Raw genomic sequence first — 25,639 nt, 5'->3', positions numbered from 1 at the left:
CCACTGGCTTCGCCCCCACCCGTCAGGACGCCCTCCCTCAAGAGCAGCAGGGGCCGCAGGAAACATCCCAGTGCCCGGGATCCTAGGCCACGGCAGGAGACTGCTGTTAGTCTAAGGAACATTTTGCGCAGAAAGTAATTTGAGAGTAGGCAGACAATTCACCTGTTTTTTTTTTCTGGCCATGCCACTGCGGCTCCCCGTGGTTGTCCATCCACTCGAGTCAAGGAATTGGACCGGTGCCGCTGATCTGCAGGGTGGGGGATGCGGTTAGTGTGCACGGCGGTTAGTAACCAATTCTGTGCCATTTAAAACTCTTTCAGCCCAAGAACCATTTCTCACGGGAACGCATCATAACTCACCCGAAACTGCCCAAGGAAAGCAGGTAACTGCAACAACGCAACTGAACAGTGTCAAGGGCACATGGCGTGCACCTCAACAGTGAGCAGTGAGAATTGTGAAACCAAATAACCAGAAGTTTAAGTGAGCGTCAATACATCTCAGTCCGTGCTTAGTGCGACACAGCAACTTTCTGTGTGCTTCGCACAATTTACTGGATTTTAATGGTGTTTCCACTATAAAGACAATAAATTCCAAGGCACGTCAATACCAGTGAAGTTTACTCTGCCGCAGCCTTAACTGAAACTACCGCGTACAGTAAGACGTGAACCCTGAGAACCGTCGTCTGGATGAGCTGCTGTAAGAAGAAAAGAGGGAAGGAGGTCTTACCGGGCAGGTCCTCTCCCTGCACCATCTTCTGCTGTTTCTGCCTCAGTGGCAGCAAAGGGTGCGACGGGCTAAAAGCAGAAGCCCCTTTCCCCCTAAATTTAGGAGAAAGAACCAGAGAGAAAAACCACTGGTTGAGTCACCTTCAAGTTCAAAAGCAAATGCAAAAGAAACTACAGAGGCATTACGAGTCCACCCCGTCTGTGAGAAATTCACTGATTCTTTGGGAAAAATTAGTTACTAAAAAGAAAGAACCAAAAGAATGCCAACAACTTCAAACGGGATAAGCAACCCAAATTGCAACTGGGGGACAGCCTGACAAAGTGGGTGTGCGGCACGCCATCTCCCAGTGACAGGAAAAGGGCAGCAGGACAGTAAGGAACTCCGAGAGCAGAGAGACTTACAGATGTTCGGGCTCCTCAGGGTGCAGGTGGTGCCGGTGGCAGCCCTCGGCGGGCAGCGGGGTGGGGGGCTGCAGCTCGGCTGGGCTTGCCGCCGCAGGGCTGCCCAGGAAGCTGCGCTTGGTGGCATTGGAGATAGGAACAGGGGGCCGACTGCTCTTTTGGTGTGACACTGTTTTCACTGCAGAAACAGAAGTTGCACAGAAATATTCCTATTATTTACAGTTGCTTACATTAGCAAGGGGCACCCAAAAGCCCCGGTACAACTTTTATAAGCACCAAAAATAACTCTACTTTTACTTGAAACCAAACTTTTCCAAAAAAACTGGTTTCAAGTTCAACAAGCATATTCTGAGGTAATAACTACTACGAATATTGTATCAAAACATAAAGACAAAATACAAGTTGGAACATGAAGCAGTGAAACTGCCTGGAATGTCTCTCATCACCAACAACCAGCCTGTAGCATGTGACCCGTCACCCAGCGGCCATGTCAGCCCCAGAGCTGACCAGGATCCCCGCCTCCACAGTGGTCCCCCAAGTGCTGGCCCGAGACAGTGGTACCAGGGCCAGTCCAGGGAGGCAGGAGCTGGACACGGGGACCATCCCTGGCCAGCTGGCAGCAAGGCCCTAGCAGCATGGCAACTGGAGCCCAGATAACCCTGGCATGGGGGGCGGTCCCCAGGTGGTAGCCAGCAGGGGGGACGCAGAGGCTGAGGTGACAGGAATGTGGGTGGCTGGCCCGAGCCTGCTGCAGGGTGAGGAGATAGCAACAGGCGGCCGAGAACTGCACGAGGCCCACGTCACAGAGCTGGGACTGGCAGTCCGGGAAGCCGGCTGCTGGGAGGCTGCCGAGTGGACCCTGACACATGGGGGCAGGGACTTCTGGGCCCTGAGGACCTGAGTCCCCAGACTCCCTGGAGCTCTGAGCATCTGCACAAGAGGGCCCCCCTCCCGGTGAGGAACCAGCAACACCGTACACCCCTGCTCTGTGCTTGAAGACCTGCAGAGGCCTCAGGCAAGAGGGCATGTGGCCCTGCAGAGCCTGCCCCACCCTGCAGCCTCCACTAGCCACCAGGCTTACCAGCATGGGCTGGGTCTGACAGTGGAGAAGAGGCCATACAGGGGAGCCAGTGGGGCCAGGCAGCAGCCAGGGAAGGCCTGGGTCGGGGGACGGGCAATCTGGGGGTCTGCCCAAGACGTATGTGTGGCAGGAACCCGGTGAGCAGTGTGCACAGACTAATCACACAGCCTACGCTGCCTGAGAGAAGTGACCAACTGCTGTGCACTACCAGAGGCCAAGGAGGCGGGGGGCCCTGTGTTCTGAGACCCGGAAGGCACGGAGCAGTCACCAATAAGACATGTGCAGCTTCACTCACACCTTTGCTCCCTTCTGCCTGCCCTGCAGCCTCCAAGCCCATCCACCTACAGTGCCAAAAAGTATACCCATCCTTGGAGGGTCCGGTGCCCTGGGTGCAGCCAGGGTATAGCGCCCTGCAGGCAACCACACAGCGCCCACCCCCACAGTGCTCCGCACCCAGCTCCTGCTTGACAACTGGCTGCTGGTGCATTGCGTGCCTAGGGGGGAGGGGGTCAGAGGCTCCTGAGAAAGTAGTGGGGCCCACGGCAGAGGAGGGTGGGTGTGGACAGTGACCTCCTAGGACACTTGTCGGTGCTGGATGAGGCTGAACTGGGAGGCAGAACAGGCTGCTGACTCCCAGCGAGGAGAGACGCCAAGGTGCCCAAGCTGGGGACAGGTGGAGGAGACATGCTGTCGGCACAGCCCGAACCTGGCTCTGCTCAGCTGTCCCTCCGCTGTCTGGTGGGGTCACAAATGACTTCAGTTGGGACTACTGAGGTGAGCATCATTCCATGAGCAAGTGGGCACGTGGAGTCCTACTTTCATGAAATGCCTGGTCAAGGCCAAGTCTGCTACTCATTTTCCCACAGGTTTTTCCTTTGCTCACTGCTGTGATGGAGCTTTCCAGATATTCTAGGTGCCAGTTATCACTGGCAGTGGCCACGTATCTTCTCCCCTGGAACAGGTGGTTTATTTATTTTTACTGCTTTTAGTGAAAAAAAAAAAAAAAGGTCTTATTTTAATGTGGCTGAGTCATCATGTTCTCCTTCGTGGCTCACGTTTTGCTGTATGAAATCAGCAGGACAGGAACATACTCTCCCGTATCACCTCCTGGAAGCTTTCTATGGGGGGGCCTGAAATTCACTTATAAAAAACCGCATTTGTTCTCACATGGCTGAATTCACTTCGGCCACCTTCACACTGCTCCCCACTGGACGCAGTGCGCCTACTGAGACTTTTTCCCACTGCTCACAGAGGTGTTTGAACTCGTCTATTTTGATGCCTTTTAGTGCTTCTGCAGTTTCTTGTTTTACCTCTCCTACATCGGCAAAACACTTCCCTTTGAGGACTTTTTGTAGCCAGGCAGTAATAAAATAGTCGCTCAGGGCAAGATCGGGTGAATAGGGAGGGTGGGTCGCGGAGGTCAGCCGTTGTTAGTCAGAAACTGCTGACCACTCAGTGAGGTGTGGGCAGGTGCGCTTGTATATCACCCACCACGAAATGGGCAAACATGTCGTCTTCAGAAAATTTTCACTGAATCTGAATGCAGCCTCTCACAACTACGCTAGCTGGTGCACCAATCCAGATGGGCTCCTAGACACTCACCTAGTGGGGGAAGCCTGTACTACAGGGGCCCCGCCCTCCAGAAGATAGTTCCAGTTTTTGGGGGCGGTCCGCCCTGCCCTCGTAGATTCTCAGGGCGGGCTGGTTATCTTATTCTGCCGAACATGGGTGTGTTCTGCCTTGTGGGCGGGGCAAATGTGAGACCGTGCTGGTGGACAGCCAGCAGACTCAGCACAGTTGCACCTTCTACCAAGGAAGCACATCAGAATCCTGCGGCCCCTCCGCTCTGGTTCTGGGACAAGGACGGCCCCGAGCTGCACAGGCTGAGAGCGCTAGAAGGCAGTGAAGACAGGGCAAGGCCTGCGCTCCCACACAAGAGGCCACTGAAACTCAGACACCACTGCCGCACAAAAACCCAGGAAGCAGTCAGGGGCGCCCTCCGAGTGCGGGAATCTCTCCGCAGAAAGCAGCTGTCACTCACCATCTTTCAGCTCCTGAACATCCCTGGGTTGGACAAAATCTGGTCTGACATTCTCGAACCACCAGAAGAGTTCGGCTATAAAAACCATAACGTTCGGCTACAAGAAAACACCACAAAACCGAGGTCACGATGAGCGGCTTATTCACACGTGGTTTTAAAAACGTATGTTTAGTAATTTGTTCTCACCTTCAATACCAAGGGAGCATACAGCATGTCTTCTAAAGTGAGGTAAAAGCATTTGTTAAGGTATTCATTTGAGAATTCTCTCAGAAGCCGAATGTTATACAGACTGTCAGCCATGGATGTCACCTCCTTTAAGCATATATCTAACAGAGAAAAAAAACACTACAATTTATTATAAAGGAATCCTGATTCGTAACTGTGTATATAAATAGAGAATTCCAAACTGAGAAACATATTCCGTGCAGGCAGTGGTGACAGGTTACAACATTAAGAGATTTAAACACCACAGTGAGTATTACAAGTACCAACAACTACAGGAAGAAAACACTCAACAAAAAGACCTGAGAAATCTCTAGGATCTCGCTTGAACTGTTCACATCTAAAAAGCATTAAAAAAATTACTTGAGATTTTAAAACTGGGCTTCCAAAATGGGCGATAACCCCCGCCATTCAGTTTCAAAGGGATGCAATACAGGTGGATAGCGCTTAACCACCGGTGGGGGTGGGGATAAACGAGACGACCCAGTGGTACACCCAACCCCCAAATCCAGGCGACTGTGCGGAGCAGGAGGCTCCCTCCGTGGAACAGCACCTGCGGCAGGCCGATCTCCCATTTCTGCCTGCTCTGCAGGGTGCCAGACCCTCAGTCAGCAGATACCAGCCCAGGGGCCCCAGGGGCCATTAGAACGCCCCCTTATTCATCCCTGCAGTGTGAGTGGGGGACTCTAGGACAAAACCACTCAAGACTAAACTAGAAGTGGCTGGATTGATGATGTAAGTTAATTCTGCCTGTAAATAAGTAGATGGGCAGATAAGTGACAAACCCCTAGGATGTCATTTTTGAGGGTCTGGAAGCAGGCACAAGGAGGATTCGAGGCAGCCTGACCCGTGACTTCCGTCCTAGACGACACCCCAACTCTAGTGATCCTCAGAGAAACTGGGGGTAGGCTGAGTAACCGTGTACGTTTCTATTACTAAGAGATGTTTCTTTTATTTAAAATTATGATCATGAGCCCTGGCTGGTGTGTGGCTCAGTGGATTGAGGGTAGGCCTGCAAACTAAAGGGTTGCCAGTTCAATTCCCAGTCAGGGCACATGCTTGGTTTGTGGGCCAGGTCCCCAATAGGGGGCACATGAAAGGCAACCACACACTGATATTTCTCTCCTTCCTTTCCCTTCTAAAAATAAGTAAATAAGATCTTTTAAAATGTTATGACCATGAAATATTATAAGCACACAGTTCAGCCCCCCGGGTACCCTGTACCCAGATGGAACCAACATCACCATCATACTGTATTTGATTCAGACCCTGTTCTCTTTCAGTAATAAAACCACAGACACTGTGGAAGCCCAGCTTCCCTGGCAACCGCTCCCCACAGGCTGTGTGGCTCCTCCCAGGCGGGGCCAGTGTTTCCATCCCATTCGCTGGGTCTGTGATTAATAACATGTCCATAAACAGTCCACTGCTGGCTTGGCTTTCTTAAACTGACACTCACAATGACAATATGCCTATCATTTTGCAGCCTGTTTGTCCCCTGAACTCAGTATTATGTTTCCAAACAGATCTGCGCTGACGTGGGCGGGCTTCATTCATTGTAAGAGCTGCACAGCACCGCGGTTTCCGCGAACACCCATCTTGTGCGTGCTGTCTGCACTTGCGCACCTCGGAAAGAGGGGCTCTCCCCACACCAGGCCGCCCGCCCTGACTCTGGAGGCTGGTACTCCCCAGCCCCACCGCCACTGGGTGGGTGTGTAAGGCGTGGGGTCCCTGGTACCTGCTGTGGATTCCCTGCCTCCCTCTTTGTGAAAAGCCTGTTCTTTCCATGCCGCTGGGTTGTCTGCCTTTTCCTTACTGACCAGGAGGAATTCTTTCCGTACCGGGGTTACCAAAGGACTATGTGACGATCCTTTGTTGAATACATTCTCATAGGTGCAGTTCACCACGATTTTGTTGAGTGTCCCCACACCGAATTTTACTACAGTTACATACAAGCATCTTTTCAATCGTGTGCGCTATTTTGTGATTTAAGTGATCCAGCCCAACACCAACGTTACAAACATTCTGAACTGGCCAGCCGCCCTCCGTATCAGCTGTGGGCCCCCTACAGAGAGCCATGCAAGTACTCCTGAGCCGGAATCACACTGGTTTAGCTGACGTGAAGTTAAACAAAGCGTGGCCTTTGTACAGCAAGCACCCCATGTTCTTATGAGCAGGACGGACTGTAACCCACGAGGCCACCCTGACACAAAAGAATACACGAATAAGCAAGCCCATGGAGAGAGACAGCGCCCCCTGTGGGAGGATGTGGGTAACCGATGGAAAAGGCAACTGGATGTTGACCTCAAAGCCTCTCCCCTGAACTACCAGTTAACTACACAGCAAAAACAGAATGATCTCAGAGTGGAGAAACCCACCACATGCTGCCTGACCTAACCGACCAAAGCCGGTGTCACTGGCACAGGTCACACCAACATCAGGCCCCCAATCAGAGGCAATGGGAAGACAAGTCACTCTGTGGCATTCTTACTAAAACCGCATGCCCTGAATCTCCTCTGGAGAAAACACTGCACAAACCCAAACAAGGGACATTCAACAAACTCAATGACCTGGAGTCTTTGAAAACATCCAAGTCAAGAAAGACAGCCCTGGCTGGTGTGGCTCAGCAGTTGAGCGCCGGCCTGCAAATCAAAGGGTCACTGGTTCGATTCCCAGTTGGGGCACATGCCTGGGTTGCAGGCCAGGTCCCCAGTAGGGGATGCGCAAGAGGCGACCACACATTGATGTTTCTCTCCATCTCTTTCTCCCTCCCGTCCCCTCTCTAAAAAATAAATAAAATCTTGAAAAAGACAGACAAAGAAGGGCTGGGGACCAGCTCCAGACCTCAGGAGCCCGCGGCGCTGCACAGCCTGGATGGGGAGTGACCGGGACAGGACAGGCTGGGCCAGCTGACAAGACAGGAAGCAGACAAGGTGAGCGCTGTGCTTCGGCTGACTTTCCTGACACCTGCTGCAACGGGGATGCCTGTGTTCTCTAAGGTCCCCTCAGGGGCCAGAGGGTGAGAAAGAGAACACAAACAGGACCAAATGTGCCGCCTGTAAAATCTGGGCAAAGGCATGCAGGAACTCCTCCTGTGCGTCTCTGGAAATTTAAATTTGTATCAAAATAAAATGCAATGAAGATCAACTTTGTCCCTTTGGCCTTTACTCTTTCTCACTAGTTTTTAAATTACCATGTCAACTTTTCCAAAAAAGAAAAGTACTGGACTGGCAATAAATTTATGAACCAGCTGGGAAATTATAACCTTTATATGGATTCCTGGCATTTCAACAAAGTTTATCATCTCTTCCAGAGGGTCTTTGTTGAACTGAGCCAAAAGCATGACTAAGAGCTCAATGGCCATGACATTCCCACGAGCTGACCCCCTATGCAGGGCAGGAGGACAGAGCAGGTCTGCCGCTCCGTCCCATCTGGCAGAGACCCTGCCTCTCACAAAACCAGGCAGTCTGGGCCAGGAACCTCTACAGGGTCAGATCAAATCACCTGCAGGACAAGAGCATCCGTCACATGGGGGCATTACTTCTAACAGACCATTTTGTGCTAGGCCTACTGAGACAATCATGTAGGAGTTGTTCCACTGTTCCGTTGTCTTCTAGAACCTTCCATGGGTTTCCAATCTGTATTGGCAGGGGGCGTGGCCTGTCCTCTTCCCACATGCTCTGCTCCACAATCTGCTTCCAGAGTCAGGGAGCCACCCTCCTACAGAGCTCTGGCCTCCTCTCCAGGGCAGTTCTACGACACAGGGCTTCTCGGCAGCTGGAGGGCTGATCAAGCACCGGTAAAGAGCCAGTCTGCGCAGACATATTTTTCTCCCAAGTCCACTCACCTTGTAGTTCGGGCTCCAGTCAGGTTTCCTGCCTTTCCTCTGCTCAGTTCAAATGCCCTCGACCTGGGAACCAGCTGGCTGCTCAGGTTGACTGCCTCTGCTCCCTGCCTCAGGTGCTCCTTTTTCAGAGCCCAGAGGGATCCCAGGTCCTTCTGAGTGGAGCCTGCAGTCTGGGTCCTCCTCCACCAACACAGGAACCCACTCTTCATCTCCCTCCCCCCAACCTTCCTTGGGTTCATGTCCATGTTCTTTGCTAATACACTGAAATCAACCTAGTTCATTAATTTTAAAAATTCCTTCTGTTCCAGAACATGCACTGAGGCTGAGGCTACCAGTGCCCCTTCCCTGCCACTTGGAGCTGCGTCTCACAGGTCTGGCAGGGAGGGACGCCACTCGCTCATTTATTTGCAATCAGCCACCAAGCTGTCCCGAGCACGACTTGTGATGGCTGGAACACACCAGTGAGCAACAGACGGCGATCCTGCCCTTAGGACTCAGACTAGCCAAGCCCACCGTGGTTCTCACAGTGATCCAAGAGACACCGTCTCTGGTTTCTGAGATTCAAGATGTCAGAAGGCTGGGGAAAGAGGCTGCATCTTCCCATCCTGGTCTCTCACCTCACTACGCTGTGGGGGAGCTATCGGGTGCTGCAGTGGGCTGAGGTTTCTTTTATGGCCTTAACCTCGGCTACACAGATGAACCCTGCCCCCACCCCAAGGCGCTGAACACCTGACAAGCTCCCTAGTCTCTTCCTGGCTGGCAGAGGAGCTTTCCCAGTCCCTTCCACGGTCCTGCTCACACCTCCCACCCACCCATAGCTCCCCAAGGTGAGATAAGCATGACAGGCCTAGGGTGGTCAGGTGTCAATTCAGGGGTTTTCACTCGAAGACCCTCTCCTGGCACCTGGACTCTCCCTTTCTCTCAAGTTCAGCTATGTATTTTAAAAATGATTCTGTCAACAAAACCACACTACCCAGCACTTTTGTACTTGAAGCAGGAGCAGGACCATTACCAGCTCAACCCCTCAGCACTAGAGCCTAACACGAACATGTCACATGTGGGGTTGTGTTCTGGCCATTCTCTCAGCCTTGCACTTCCTCCCTGGGAGAGAAGAGTGCTTAGCAAACCAGAGTTGCGATCCCTGTCCCCGTGGCTCTTACAGACCTCCCCATAGCTCCGTTCACAGCATCAACTCACTCTCCCTCCCGCTGTCGAGCTGTGGGCACCCTGCAGGGTCACTTGGCATCACTGACAAGCACAAGGGTCACTTGTCACGGCCTGAGGACGCAAGCTTTATTTGTTTCCCACCCCACACTAAGTGCCACCTGTTTCAAATCCCTGTGGCAGGGCTGACAAAACCATGCCGTGCTGAGACCGAACTAAAGTCACAACTACTACACTCACGACCCTGCACTGTCACCGTCAGGTATGAACATATCACCCCCACTGGGTCATGTGCGCACACCCCCCCCCCCCCGCCCCCGCTGGCACCAGGGCCTGGGAGGTGTAGCAATCCTGGGCTGTCACACGTCTGAGCCCACAAGCCTCTGGGCATGCTCAGGGGCTCCGCACTCACCGTCCAGCTTCATGTGTCCCGGGCAGTAGTAGTGCACCACGGCCAGGAGCGCGGCCCCATCGCTGCCATCTCGCATCAGGTCCTCCAGCAGCGGGAAGTAGGGCGGCTGCCTCGTGGACAGGTGCTCTCGGCGGTAGCGCACCTGCGGTTGACAAAAGGAAGACAGTCTCTACACATGAGATGCCTTCACTACCGCCCACGTCAGGGAGCCTGGTACACCAAAGGTCACGTAGCGCCTGCTGGACAATGCGGGGCACAAGGCCACCGTGGGAGAATGCTCAGACTGCCTGGGCTACACACTGCACATCTCTGCCCGGGGCACACATGTCAAGGCCGAGCACTGCGCTCCTGGCTGCACTGGGTGACAGGAGCCCCTGCTCGTGACGGCAGGGCCTCCTCCCCTTGAAGTGTCGCAGCACAGACCAGGGAGGCAGCAGACACGGCCACACCGCCCCACACCGCATGCTATACACAGATGAGAGGCAAGGGTGAGCATCCTCACGCTTGGAAGCCTCTGAGTTACAATTCCTTCTCTCAGGATTAGCAGCATTCACCTCGTTAGGCCATTTTAAAAAATACAAAATGGCGTTAATATATAGTTCAAGGACTTTCCAAGACCGGGTGAGACAAACTTTTGCATCCTGCGTCGACAGGGCAGCAACGGAGTGGCAGCAGACTGGGCACAGCATGCAGGGCGCCATGCAGGACAGGTGCTTCGTGGGGTCTGGACCTCGCCCTTAAGGGACCGTGTGCTGAGCTGGGCCGCCCCAGCCCCCCATCACCCAGGGGCAGGTGAGGCGCGCAGACCATGCCACTGAGGAGGGAGTGGGGGGGCGCAGGCAACCGTCGACGTGTCCTGCTGTCCCGTTTGCTGCATTAACATTCACAAACAGCTTTACAACGTGGCGTGTTCCGCAGCCACGCTTCCCCAGAGGAGGGAAACGCACCAGATGAACTGGAGGGAGAAACCGGCAGCCTGTCCTGACAGCATGGGGCGCGCGGTTGCGCAGAGGCTGACCCAGAGAGAAGGTCTCTCCCAACCTGGAATTTCAAGTCGGCATCTCCACAGGCACACAGTGCAGAACCATCAAAGTTGGTCCTGAGTAGGAAACGTCTGTGACGTTCCTTTGAAACGGCTGAGGCTTCGTCCGTGTCACTAGGTCGTGCCGCCGACTGTAACTTGTCTCTCAGGCCACAGCACAGGCTATGATGTGGGTGGGTCCCAGCTCCAGCATGCAGACATAGGGGCATGCGCTAGGCCAGCTCCCACACGGACGGACAGACAGACAGCACACACGGTGACCGACCACAGCATGCAGTGAAGCAAATGGTCTCTCGACTGAAAATGGATGGAGCGAACTTAAAATCGGGGAAACGCCTGTGGAGCCAGCTGCCTTCCAGTCAGGTCTGCTAACTCTCTGGGCTGCGGAGTGGCCAGGGGAGACCTCGGAACCTGCTGCTCAGACCAGGCCTTCCCTCCCGTTAGCCTGTCTGCTGGACGCGTGGTCCGACAGTCACAGGGAGCAACTACCGAAAGCACTCTGGAAGGGTGCCGGCCCCTGGCTACGCCGTCCAGTCCCTCTAACACTCTCATCGGAAACCCACTTCCTACAGAACCGCTGAAGTTCTGGCTGGTTCCTCACTAAAGCACGTGACTACTTTAACTCTTAGCTCTTTAGCCTTCAGATTTCAAACTAGAAGAAGTGTGAACGTTCATTAAGGGCCCTCTTCTTGGTCATCACTATGCCCCAGAGAGAGCGACGCCACTGGCTACATAACAGCCCACAGCACCGCTCACAGGGCCCCACCACCAGCTCGTCTCCAGGGGATTGCCTGTGTGACACCACCTGAGATGAGGCTCAGCTGCCCAGACGTGGAATGGAAGCACGAGGAAGCAGACGGAGTCTGCAGAGGGAGTAGGGCTCCAGATCCTGCAAACACACACCCTTCCCTCCAGGCTGGGCTGCAGAGCCATCTGCCCCTGCACTTCCTGGTGACAGGAAGGCACACCTCTGTTCCTGGGACTCAGGAAACCCCTGCTGGGAGAGGGCGTGACAGCCAGAGAAGGGCCTTCCACCCGGCAATCACCTGTGTCACCAGCCTGTCACGCACGGAGACGTGACATGCCACCTTAGGGACGGTCCATCAGAATGGACAGAATGAAGGGTCACTCGGAGTTTGTCTCATCAGTCCTTCTCAGGAAAGAGAACAATCCTGTGTGTACACTCATGTCCACCGCAGAGTAACTCCGTGTCCACGAGCAGAAACATAAAACACTAGCTGGGACGCTACCTCAGACACTGGCAAGACCACACCACGCGCCATCTGTGACGTGAAGCTCAGAGCTCCGAGTGCCCCATTAGCTATAAAATGCAGCCGTTCAGCCCTGGTCAGGCTACCGCTCACACTGCACCAAGGACAACCACGACACCAGGAGGACAATCAAACAAAAGAAACAGGTGCAGTGCGAGCGACTGGGAATGGAAGCAGGCGACTGCACAGGATGGTGTCTGATGGCGGCAGTGCGCGCAGAGTCCACTTACGGGCACCAGCTTCCAGTACCACTTGGAGGGAGACTTCTCGGGAAGCAGGGAGGAAGAAGGCAGGAGAGGAGTGTCAGCAGGCTGGGCCCACGTGTGGATGGACGTCATACACGTGTGGACGCAGCGTGGACATGAGGAAATCAGTGCCCATGATCTGAAGTGGCAAGTCACGGGCACCTCTACAACGCTAGCCTCTGCGGGAGGTACGGGCTGCGCACCGGAGAGGACAGATGCCAGCTGTACCTCGGAAGAGGTGCAGTACGTCATCTGTCTCGTCTGAGAATAGGAGGAACAAAAGCAGGCACGCGTGTGGTGCCCACATACCCCCACAGCCCAGAGGGGACGCCGGCAGACCGCAAACACGGCTGGGCCACATCATACACACATTCAAGGGATGTGGATTCAGTCACACACGTGCTTGGCAAAGAAACCAATGCCAGGGAAAGAAAGGACAGAAATGACCGCAATGCATCAACACCATCTGCATCATTTCATTAGGTGCACCATGTGGCCCCGCCTGAATCCCACAAAGGGTTTAGGGTGCAGCACCAGCCTCCCAGGACCTCCCAGACAGTGTATGGGTATGCAAGATGCTGTTGGCAGGAGGCCACCTCCTCGCTTGCTGATTTGTGGAAGCCAACTTCCAGAACCCCCATACCTCCCAACATCCCCTTCACCCCCTGGTTATATACAAGACGCCCATGCCAGGGAGAAAGGGTGCAGGCTGCATGCCCACTGCCACCAAGGTGCCATAGAGCCAGCCTGCCGGGGTGCAGGACACCCACTCCTGTCTTATGTGAAAAGGGAGGAGTCACAAACAGAGAAGAGGGCACGCCGCTCCCCGACTGTGCTCGCCTAGGGCAGCGCTGTGAAGTCCAACAGCCTTACCTTCTGATGGGCTGGGCTCTCCAGCAGCTGCTGTTTCAGCTTCACTTCCTTCTCTGTTATCTCTCGCATTTTAAGATTCACCTAAGAGAGCAGAGAAACACACTGAAAAGGCAGCTGCTTTCCGACGTGGGTGTCTGCATCACAGCACAGGGCCCCACCCCCTTGCTCTGACTCCAAGAGGCAGGGGCACCCAGAGGTGACACACACGCAGAAGTCTGGGGCTCCACGTGGCCCACGACTGCTACACAGGAGACATACCGGCCCCCAAACACCATGCATGGCTGCCACCTCACACCCATGGTGCGCACGCAGCACCGTCCTCCACCACCATCCACAGAGACCGCTGACAAGGAGGCTGCTGAGACGCCCCTCTGGAGAGCCTGACCCTGGTCACACGCTCCTGACCACACAAAAAGAACACTAAATAAACCTGAACCCTAAGGTCACGGTACACCCCTTCAACAATTAATACGACCTGGCAGAAATGAAAGTACTTTCTCCTGGAGTCATTAAGTGAAAGACAAACTCAAAACTGTAATGACAAAATGCTGCCATGGAGAAAAGCACTCGCTGATGCCGACAGGGAAGGGCAGGGTCAAGGCTGGGATCTGAGGAAAAGGCACAGAGCTGAGTCTGTTGTCATTAAAGAAGAACACGGATGAGAAGATAGAAAATTGTTTTTAAAAGAAAAAGACAAAGAAAATCAATACAGATAAATACTGAAATAACTGACTTAGAAGAGATGGGCAGTCATAAACCAAGTACGTACAAGGCTAACTGTACAACCTGGGGGTGGATACACGGCTATCCTCTGCATCACGGCTTTGCCGTGTGTTCCCATTTCTCACGCTGCAATGTGGAAAGGACCTCCTGCCCTCATGGGCAGGGACGTGGACGCACGCAACTTTCAACGTGGCATCGTGGGGGGGACAAGACTGGTGAGATCTCTGCAACTCAGTGGCCAGTGCGAGACGTCCCACCGTCGGGTGAGGAAAGGGCCAGGAAGGAGGCAAGAGGGAGAAGCAGAGCTCACTGACCTAGTGTCAGAGTATACAAAAGAACTCTTACAACGAAAAGACAAATAATCTAATTTTAAAAGGGGCAAAAGAGCTGAACAGACATTTCTCAAAAAATCCACAAATGGCCGATAAGCACATGGAAAGAGGCTCCCTGTCATTAATCACTAGGGGAACGCAAATCTAAACCACCCTTAGACACCCTTTTCGCGCGCGTCAGAACAGCTAGAATCGAAAAATCAGGCCACAGCTGGTGTGGCTCAGTGGATTGAACGTCAACCTGCAAACAAAGGGTCATTGGTTTGATTCCCAGTCAGGCAAGTGCCTGGGTTGCAGGCCAGGTCCCCAGTAGAGGGCGCTCGAGAGGGAACCACACACTGATGTTTCTCTCCCTCCCTTCCCCTCTCTCTAAAAATAAATAAAATCTTAATAAAAAACAAAAAACAAAAAATCAGAAAATCAGTGCTAACAAGGCTATGGAAAACTGGAAACCTCAGTAACGTTGGTGGGATGGAAAAAGGTACAGCCACTGTGAAAAAGTCTGCCAGGTCTTCGAAAGTTACACAGAGAGGATCCACATGGTCCAGCAATTCTACCCCAAGGTATCTACCCAAGACAAAGGAAAACACACCCACACCAAACATATACCCGAATGTTCACAGCAACATCGCTCACGAGAGCCAAAAAGGGCACCCAACAAAGCATGGGTCAGTGCAGGAGCAGGTGAGAGCACAGGACAGAACAGGAGTCAGCCGTGAAGACAGTGCGGCACGACAGAGGTGGTGATGCAGAGGAGAGAGGAAGTACTGGGCCAAAGGAGAGAAGGTGGACACCAAAGGCCAGCATAGGACGCCATGTACATGAAGCGTCCAGAACAGGCGACCCACAGGGAGGGACAGAAGGTCCGTGGGGTAACCAGGCACGAGCGCTGGTGGTACACCTTCTTCTGGGATGTGACACGAATGTTTGGAATTAGTGGTGACAGCTGTGCAACCTGGTGAATATATTAAAAACCGCTGAACTGTGCACTTAAAATAGTGAATTTTATAGCATGTGAATTATATCTCAATTTTTTAAATTAATTGATAGTGGCTTCAAATTCCACATTGCAATTAACCTTGGAGAAACTACCACTTGTCAAGTGTTGGTACAGAATCAAAAACAGATGTGCACAGTTACCTGAAAAGGTGATGAAAAGACTTTCCTCTTCCAACCTGCCTGCCCGTGCACACGAAGCCAGCCTGTCTTTGCCCACTCGGACAGACAGCAGACTGCGACAGACCGCCCGCAACCGCAGGTAAGAGCGCCCGCCGGCTTCCGGTGAGCCAGACACAGTGTAGCACATCACCACTTCTCTTGTTTCGGAACTTATTTTTCATAAAAAAGACATCATTTATCTTAACATGAAATGAGTTTGCTTTTTTTTAGTGAATTAACAAATATTTTTAAATGTTCTTGTTTTTCATTTCTAATATGGTAGATATTGATAGATTAACTTTTTTATTCTTTGAGATCCACAGTAATTTTTAAGAGTTTAAAGGATCTCTAGAACCGCGCCCCCCCAATATTTGGGGACTGAAGTCTCCTAGATGACCTATCGATGAAACAAGAGTCTGCAGGTACAGCAAATGGTTTAGGAGCAGTGGTGAAACCTCAGCACACACACGCCGGAGCTGCTAAGGGAATTACCAGCTTCAAATGTTTGTGTGGAAACAAAGAACAGAACTTCCTATCTTAACAAACAAGAAAGGAGAGCAGACTAAATCCAAACCAAGTAAAAAAGAAAACATAGCGAGACCAAGCCCCGGCCGGCCGCTCCGCTGGTTGGAGTGCTGTCCCGAGGCACCACAGCTGTGCGCACCGTCCCCGTCAGGGCACGCACAAGAAGCCACCAACAAGGGCACCGACAAGTGGAACAAATCAATGTCTCTTTCTCTATCTCCCCCTTCCTCTGTCTAAAACCAATAAAAAATTTAAAAAGAAAAAAAGTCCTAAGAAGAGAAATTGAACAGAAAACAGCAGAAGAAATGGAGAAAAACCAAAGGCAGAGACAAGCAGGGACTCCACACACGTGGTACAGGGTAAGGGAACGTGAATTCCGTGCCAGTAAATGCAACTTCAGTAAAGCCGACAGATTCCTTAAATGTCACAGGCTCCCACAATGACACAAGATTAAATAGAAAACCTAAGAATCTTACATGTGTACTAAAGAAACTCAATCCATAATAAAAACCTTTCCACTAAGAAAACTCCAGGCCATGCCTCCACCAAAGATTTAAGGACAAAATAATACTAATCATACAAACTTCTTCAAAAAATTGAGGAGGGAACATTTCCCAACTCACTTTCCGAGACCAGCACAGCCCTGACGCTCAAACAGGAAACGCATCACAAGAACATCTATCTATCCAGCGCAGCACTCGGTCTGTAAACACACATACTTTTAAAACTTCTGCAGCTCACTAAGACGGACAAGCACCTTAGAAACTGGGGAAAATACCTGAACAAACACGTAATGAAGGAATACAGACAAACGCCCTTGGTCACCAGGGGAACACTAACTAAGCCACACAGAGATTCCCTCCACTCCCCGCCCAGGGCTACAGTGCAGATGGGGCCAGACGCGCTGGCTCCGGGGCCCTGGAACACTCTTCTCTCACTAGGGGGAGCGTAAAATGGCAGGACCCCTTTGGAAGTATTTTGGCAGGTTCTTCCAAAGTTAAATACATACTCACCGCGTGATGTGGCCATGCCACTCCTGGGGAGTCCCTCACAGACGTGAGCACCTGCACACGGACACTAACCCTGAATGGCCCCGCAGGGGAGGGACACGCACACTGTGGTCTGTTCACACGGCGACCCCAGACCTGACTCCATTCCAGACACTGACTGGCTCAGTGACAGAAGCCAGACACAAAAAGGGTGCAAAGCACATGACCCCACTTTCATCAAAGCCCAGAAGGGGTCAAACGTGCCCCAGGGAAGGACGCAGGCCAGCGGTCACCTGGGCCGGGCAGGGCGCTGACTGGGAAGGAGCAGGATGGGGCTTTTTCGGGGAGACGGAAACGCGACCTAGACTGCGAACGTCAGGCAAATTCCCATCGGAGACTCAAGAAACGGACTCCATTTATGCAAGTAATCGTGTCAGTGAAGCTGGGTTTGTTGTGATTTCTTAAAGACCAAAGCAACTGGGGTAAATACAAGTGGAAGGAGCCCCAGCAAGACAGCTCACGGGGAAACTCCAGGACTCCTGGGCCAGAGCGCAGGTCAGAGCGCTGCACACGGGATGGGGATCCAGCCACTCAGCAGGCCCCCAATCCCAGGAGAGCAACCCCCACGGCAGTGCCAGTGGGTCCTGGGGAGGGGGAGGCTGTTAGGAAGCGCCGTCTGGGAAGGCTCAGCTGAGGCCCTTCCAGAGCTGGTTGAGTGTCCCTACTGAGCCGGGCTTGCAGCGCCACGCAGACCGACCGCTCCAGGCACAGACAGGTCCGTGGGGGCAGGTGGGCGACCCAGCGGGGAGGGAAGGGGTCCCCAAGCGGTGCTGAAGGCAACACCCAGAGACAGGTGTACAGGAGGCACTAGCAGCAGACACTCACCCGGGGGGGCGGACAGCCCTGGAAGTGATGCCACAAGAGACTCACAGAGATCACCTGACAGGCCTGTGATTCCAGAGTTGCTGTAGGGGATGAGACCCCCGCCCAGGCCCCGAGTCATGTATGTAAAGGAAGTAGCTGCACAGATATCCTTAGAGCAGATCAGGCTATGTGTGAGAACGTAAATCTGTCCTTGGGGGCAGGCACACAGCAGGAATCTTGGAAACAGCAGCTGGGACTAAGTTGCACAGAGAAGTCAGAGCCTACTAGGCATCGAAGAACGGATGCTGGAGAGCAAACTCACGCGCACATGCCTCGCTTCCGGCACACCCCGAAAAGAGCCCCAGCCTCACTAAACACAGAGTGACTTTCAGTGCAGAGAACACTCGGCAGAGTGAAACCTTCGTGGGCGAAAGCACCAGAGGCACCAAGAATCCGCAGGGGGACCAGGGACGGAGCAGCAGGAAAGGCTCGCCAGTATCACGGGGGAAGACCCTCCAATGCCAAGAAAGTGGGCGCATCTTCACTCCTGGGAGGATCCCGGAGGGCCGGGAGTGCAGGACACTCTCCCAGTGAGCAGGACCACACACACCTTACTTAACACCTAAGAACCCGTTAGACCTGACCAGAGTGGTCCATGCGACCATGCAGCACGGTGGGGACCGGAGGGGCAGGTTACAGGAGCTGAGTCAGCATCTCTCCTAACGGCAGGTCAGAAGGCAGTGTCTGTCGGAGATGGGCTGGCCAGAAAGAGGGCTTTTCCTTAAATGCCAGAACCCTGCAGTAGGAAGGCAGCATGGATGCTGCTGGACGAGGGGAAGGACATCTACGCTCCAGCCAAGCACACAGGCAAATGGAGGCAACAACCACCTGGGAAATCACTTGTGAAAATACCTCCCCGGCCAGCGGCTCAGCTGGTTAGAGCGCTGTCGGGACGCGCCAGGGCTGAAGGCTCCATCTGTCAGGGCACACACAAGAAATCAACCAGGGCATGCGTCAGTAAGTGGAACAACCAGTTGATGTCCCCCCACCTTTCCCCTGCCTCTCTCTTAAATCAGTAAATTAAAAAAAATTTAAATATGGTAAATGAATAACACCCTTGATAGATGAGAAACCTGATCACATTGGGGGGAAAAGGTATATATCCTGCCCCAAAGAATTACAGCCAAAGACAACAAACAATTTACCAAAAAAGGAAGATAACTAGCCAAATACAGACTTTCTTCCCATTGCTCCCCTGACCCCCGCCCCCCCCTCTGGCAACCATCAGCCTGCTCTGGGCATCTGGGGGTCTGTTTCTGTTTTATTTACTACATTGGCTGGCCAGGCTGGGGTCCCTGTGGAAGCCCACACCGGTCCTGACCACCAGTTTTCACCAAGTTCCACAGGCGCTTCCCACATACACCGTCTCATGCGAGCCCAGGACCAGTGGGAGGGGCGATCACGTCCGAGGGACGACCTTACGGCAGTGCCCACTCCAAGTCCACAGCAGGACCCAGAGGTCCCCAATGTCAGCACAGGTCAGTCTGTCCATCCACTTCAGTCCCCAAACCTGCATCCAGGTAAGAGACCAAGCATCCATCTAAGCAGCTGCGCCGTGTCCTTGACATAGGCCTCAGCTGTCACAGGGAGGCCGCAAGCACACTCGGCCTGGCGGGGCCACTGATTTTTATCGTACGTCATATAGAGCCCCCACATTACAAAGGGTATGTGTGCAAACGGTATCATGAAATAATTTAAAATTTCCTGCAAACAACTTTACAAGAAGCTGCTCAATCTTCTGTTTCCTTTGCAAAGAAGAAGACTGAATAACCAAGAATTTGGTAAGGTAATCCTATAAATAATCTTATGCTACTAAAAATAACTATTCTTTACATACTTTGTATAAAAGGTTACACTGTAAGCTTCTAAGTATAAAAGGAGCAAAAAGTGTTTCAGGAGAATTTTTCTCTTAATCAAAATGCTGTCTAACATGCAGGACCCCTTTAATGCAAACAGATGCTTAAGAAAAAAAGGCACATATTCATCTGGACCATAAACACGCCGGCATTTTCACCTATGGGTGGCTCAGGAGGAGCGCTGGTCTGTCCTCCTTTGTTCTGACTACAGCAGGCATTCCTGGATGTGGCACATCAGCTCTGCTGGCCCCTGCCTGGGCCTGGGCCTCAGCACGACACATGAGGACCAGCCACACAGGGGCACTCACCTTGTTGACCCAGAACACCATGGCGTCCTCGAGGTCATACGGAAGCTCTTTCGAGGCACTGAACGTTGAGAAGCGTTTGACACTGGCCACCACCTTCTCGATGCTGATCATCTCCACGGTGTAGGCCATCATGAGGGCGTCCACCATCGCCATGTGGGCACTCTGCAAGCAGAGGCAGCAGTTTGAGTTGCCGCCTGCCTCCCCCACCAGGTTCGAGAGACGCTGCTAAGACTCAAAACTCTGCCCGGAGCGGTTCTTCTCTTGTCCACATAAGGAGACAGTGAGGCCTTATCTGCACACTACCCCTCCTCAGGGTTGGCCAGCTCAGTGCCCTGCGGGGGAGGGAGGGGCTTTGTCCTCCTGCCTCATCTCCCTGACAACCCCAGGGGCTGGGGGTCCTTCCTTCAGGGCTGTGGGTACAGGCACAGAGGGCGGAGGGACGTGTCCAATCGCACGACCACCACCGGGTCCCTGGGCGCCTCTGGCGCGTGCGTGCACAGGAGTCGTGCACTGCACCGCCTTCCTGCTGCTTCTCCCCAGAACCTGAGCAACACCCTCCCACACCACAACACGGCCTCACAAAGTCCGAGAGTAAACAAGAAGACCAAACAAAAACCGCAGGCCCTAAAATGCCAGGGAATGGCCTAAATGAAAGCAATGCAGGGGGCACCGAATGGGCTTAGACCATGAGTGGTCTGCAAAAGTTACATCAAGGGTGTGGCTTTCAGAGACAGGTGGGGAGGAGACGCTTTAGGGAGAAAAACGACAACTGTTTATTTTGGCACAGAAATACTTACAAGACACAAAGGAAACAAAGGAACAGAATGGGCTCAGCAATCATACATCCCAGTGTCCGCATGACGTTCTGGCCTCTGAGTGACAGCCGAGCAGGCTGCTTGTCCCCACTTGCCAGAACGGCAGGCGCTCTTCGCCATGCACAGCACAGGGGGCCGCCGCACATGCAGACCTCGGCCAGCTGCTGGGCACTCGTGTGCACCTCGTGTGCTTGAGGTTTCGAAAACTCTGCCTCATCCGTGCAGCTGAGCTGCAGAGGGACAGCTGGCGACATGGCTGGACCACATGAGGGCCCACAGCACCAAAGGCCGACACCCGCCCCCAACAAATACCACCACACACTGGGTAGGGGGTGGGGAGTGAGGGGGTGGTGCACAGGGCCACTCACCATCTTTATGGGTGCCTGGCTGAGGTCAGGGTCCGTCACGGGGGTGTCATCGCTCTCCATCACATAAATCCCCTTCCGGGACAGGGCCTGGATGACAGACTGGTGTCCCTGCAAGGCAGCTGCCTGGTCCCCTTTCAGGATGAGGCTGCAGACACGGCAGTACAGCTCGCTGGACAGCAGGAGCTTGGTGACAGGCGGCTTGATGTGCTCCTGCTCGTACTGGTCGATATAGAAGGGGTCCCTGAGGTCCTCAGGGATGTTATCTGCACCAAGGAAGAGTCGGCCATGTGAACGTGACAGCCACATTCAAAACACCCACGAGGACAGAGGGGCCATTAACGACAAGGAGCAACTAACAGCATATAAAGGCACCAGCTGGTCCCTCATCCCCCATCTTCTCTACTGGCAAACCAGCTATTCACAGCACCCCGGGAACGTGGGCAATCACGTCACTTAGTGACGTCACTGCCTTGACCTCAAGGAGCAGCACTCCTGACACAGGACAGCAGGCAGCAGGCATGGGCCCTGAGGAGACAGTGGGGCCACAGAAAAACCAAGATGCAGTCTGACCTGGTCACACCTAGAAGCAGCCCTGGGGAAGGAGCCAAGTGTATCCTCCTCTGATGGCACTGGAGGTGACAATGAGGCCACACACCACAGTCTCTACTGGAGTGAGGGCCAGGCCTGCTGCTACTGTGATGAGGCAGAACAGTGACAACCAGCCTCCATCTATGACCAGGGGGCATTAAACTCCATGTGAGCCATGTAACTTAAGCGTCACCACAATGCTACCAAACAAGACTTTTGTCCTGTTAAAAATGAGGAAATGAGGCACAAAGTAAACAATGTGTCCAAGGTCACGAGAGGCAGCCGACCGTGAACCACAGTGCGACCACAGTGCTCACACCCTCCCACACAAGTACACCAGCCCCTTATGTAGAGCGGGGGACACCCACTTTCCGTGTGGCGGGCAGTCACCCTAACAGTCTGCAAGATGTCACTCGCTGTCCCCCAAAGTGGGACACTGAAGGCAAATACCTCAGGAAGCACTGATTTCAACAGTTAAGCTGATCCCTTTCCATGAAGACCTTTAACATGCTCTGTGCCCGGGGACCTCCCCCGCAGATGTGTTCTGGAACAATCTCACCTCTGGAAGAGTTCAGAAAGCCTAGCACAGCAGCATCCCATTACTGTGGTTTCAGTTACCCACTAAATCAAAAACTGAATGAAAATTCCAGAAATGCACAGTTCAGAAGCTTTAAATCAAACACACCGTTCTGCATAGCATGATGCAACCTAGGGACATGGATTCCTTGCCCGGAACCTCTATGCTGTGTACACTGCTTGAACCTCGGTCACTTAGTAGTCACCTCGGGTACCAGATCAACTGTCAGGGTATCTCAGTGCTTGTGTTCCAGTCACCCCGATTTTACTTCATAATGGCCCCAAAGCCCAGGAGCTGCGACGCTGTGATTTGGACAGGCCACAGAGAGCCCACTCTACGTGAGAAGGCGAGCACAGGACAGCAAGATGGCCTGAGAGACAGAGGGGCGGCCCCTGCAGAGCTGTCAGCACGGCGCAGTTACAGCCGCTCTACTTTACTGCTGGCCACTGCTGCCCTCCCACCGTGCCCAACTTAGCTCCAGCACAGGTGCGCGTGCAGGGGGAGACACAGGTTTGTAGGGCTCAGTACCATCTGTGGTTTCCAGCCTCCACAGGGGTACTGGAACGATTGGGACGTGTGCCCGGCAGGTAAGGGACGACTGTATCTCCAAGAACACCAGGGGAGGAACCCGTGACACTGACGCTGACACACAGCCCACTGCAGACGTGCCCAGGGTGCCCGCAACCCTCGCCCCGCACCGAGGCCAGGGAAAGGGCGCCCTGATCTTCTCCGCACCCTCACTCTCTTCACAGGTGCCACTCCGCCAGTTCTCTGATGAAGGGCGGCCTCCGCGTTTTCTAGCGCTTCACTCTTGCTTTCTTATTGCCGACAGCAGCACAAACGCCCATGCCGTGCCCTCGTAAAGCACCCCACGGCCTTACCAGGCTGCAGGACACACCCCTGGCTTAGTGGGCACATGTGGACCACAGTGGGGCCACCCAGAAACCATCAGGACTTCTGAAACAGAGCAGGATGTACCAATAATACAGAGGGTCTGGGACAAAGCCCTATGGGCAGAGCCCACTTTCTTCGGTATGTGAGCAGGGGTTGGTAAGGGAGGGAAGAGAGCGGGCCCTGGGAACAGATGGCAGCCTTGGAGGGCACAGGACCTGGCTCTGGACAAGATGGGAGTTAGGACAAGACAACCAGCCAGGAAGTCCCGCAATCTTGTTACATTGTCAGAATGTCATGCCAGCTGCTGGGGGAAGGATGCAACAAGGGTCAGCCAGGCTCCCACGCCAGCGTCAGGACCTGTCTCCCCTACCCTCCTGCTCCTCTTCCTCCTCACTGCCTGCCCCACCCCCGGCTCCTCTGCTGGCTCTCCCTCATTTCCTCAAGTACTGGAAGGGGTGCTTCCTGCCTCACTTTCCAGATGACCTCAGCCAGTCTCATGGCTTAAAGGCCCACCTTTGGGTGGTCATCCCTAAACGCACATCCTGATCCCAACTGCTTCCCTGAGCTTTTGCTTCTCTGCCTCCTGGAGGTCTGGTGGCCCTGGAGCCTAATCCACCTCTGAGTGAACTCCAACACCTCCCAGGACTGCCTCTCCTGCGCTTCAGGTCAAGGTCAGCTGCTCAGACAAAAAGCTTCAGCATCATCCACTCTTCCCTTCCTGCCAACCCACTGGCAACTCCAGCAGACTTCCCCTTTGAAGTGTCCAGAAAGTGACAGCTTTCCTCCATGCCACAGTCACCTGCATGCCACTGCTTCCTCTAGTCCAAGACCCCTCCTCTGAGCTGGACGACTAATGGGCTCCCCTCTAGGAGAGCAGAGACCTGCAAGACCAGGAGACATAGCTCCCTGCACTGCAGGTCACAGTTCTGGAGGAGGAGACGGCTCCAGGCAGGAGTGGAGTGGCCCCAGCAGGGCAGGAGTGCACGACACAGGTGCAGAAAGACAAAGGCCACCTCAGCATGGACCCGAGAAGGTTGCAGAGAACTGCAGCCATGGCTCTGAAACAGGTCTCTCTTCAGCAGTCAACCAAATCGAAATGTTTTCCACACAGTGGCCCCTTTATCGGAACTTTCAAATACAGCAACATATGTGGATATATTAAACAACTTTAAACTATTATGAGCATGAATGTGTGAATGTGAATCATATAAATGACTCACATCAACTTCGGAATTGGGATATGAGGACCAGCCCCGGCCAACGTGGCTCAGTTGGGTGGACGATCGTCCACAACCTGAATGGTGGCGAGTTTGATTCCCGGTCAGGGAACATGCCTAGGCTGCAGGTTTGGTTCCCGGTCAGGGCTTGTATGAACGGTAACCAATCAGCGTTTCTCTCTCCCATCGGTATTTCTCTCCTTCTCTTTCTCCCACCCCTCCTCTCTGAAATCAATAAACGTGTCCTCGGATGAGACAGAGAGAAAGAGAGATGGGGGGTAGGGGAAAATGACGCACCCCCTAAAGACAAGCGCTGGACTCTCCCCAGTCCTCCTAAATGCACGTCCCACACAGAGGGTGCCCAGCCTCGCGTCCAGTGCCCGAGGCCCCGCCCTCCTCGGCCCCTGCGAGGACTTTCTGCGCACAGCTCCGGAGCTCATTTAAGAGAAGGCCGCTCTGCAAACGTCCTGAACCTCCCTCCAGGGGCGCAGCTCTCATCTCCCCCACAGACCAAGACGACAGTCGGCAGGGGTTTGCGCCGTTCAGCAGACGGCAGTGAGCATCTGCTCTGGCCGAACACGCATCAAACGTGCAGTCAGAGGATGACATGGCCTTCCGGACAACGGAGAAGTCACCAATTTCCATACAACACGGCAGGGTGCGGCGCAGATGAGCCACTGACCCGGCACTTTGGGGTGGGGAAGGAAGCAGGCAGAGGACATGAGGACGACCCTGGTGAGAGACCCCCAGGGGACAGCGCGGCTCAGTGGTACACTCCCTGACTGGCCCAGCAGGTCCGCCGCTAGACATCAACTGCGTGCCCACAGAGGAGAGCCTGTGGGTGCCTGTGACCAAGGCAGAATAAGGTGCTCTGAGGACCCCTAACAAGGGACAGGACCAGTCCAGGGGGGTCAGGGGTCAGAGAAGCTGGAAGACCATGAGATACTATCTGCTGGTGTCTCAGGACACAAGGGTGGAAGGTAAGACTGTAAAGCCAGGAGGAGCCCTGACTCCCTGGCTGTGATGGCAGGAAAGGAAGAACG

At 53.7% G+C, this 25,639-nt stretch overlaps 1 protein-coding gene across 2 annotated transcripts in view; it reads right to left on the bottom strand.

Annotated features, from left to right (window-relative positions):
• Positions 1-25,639, bottom strand: part of CAMSAP1 (calmodulin regulated spectrin associated protein 1) — a 51,282-nt gene that overhangs the window by 10,426 nt on the left and 15,217 nt on the right. The window contains exons 2-11 of one of the 2 annotated variants that reach the window (XM_053919387.2): positions 21,321-21,583; positions 20,138-20,299; positions 13,323-13,403; positions 12,435-12,467; positions 9,892-10,033; positions 4,436-4,575; positions 4,250-4,346; positions 1,128-1,305; positions 727-818; positions 163-247 (exon numbers count right to left, since the gene is read on the bottom strand). In XM_053919387.2, coding sequence (XP_053775362.1) covers positions 163-247; positions 727-818; positions 1,128-1,305; positions 4,250-4,346; positions 4,436-4,575; positions 9,892-10,033; positions 12,435-12,467; positions 13,323-13,403; positions 20,138-20,299; positions 21,321-21,583 — 1,273 coding nt within the window. The remainder of the gene's footprint in view (positions 1-162; positions 248-726; positions 819-1,127; positions 1,306-4,249; positions 4,347-4,435; positions 4,576-9,891; positions 10,034-12,434; positions 12,468-13,322; positions 13,404-20,137; positions 20,300-21,320; positions 21,584-25,639) is intronic. The other variant, XM_053919388.2, reaches the window with a different exon arrangement.

This window comes from Desmodus rotundus, chromosome 1, assembly GCF_022682495.2.
Source record: "Desmodus rotundus isolate HL8 chromosome 1, HLdesRot8A.1, whole genome shotgun sequence".
NCBI lineage: Eukaryota > Metazoa > Chordata > Mammalia > Chiroptera > Phyllostomidae > Desmodus > Desmodus rotundus.
Note: the sequence above shows the minus strand (reverse complement) of the source record. Positions and strands in the feature narration are given on the sequence as shown.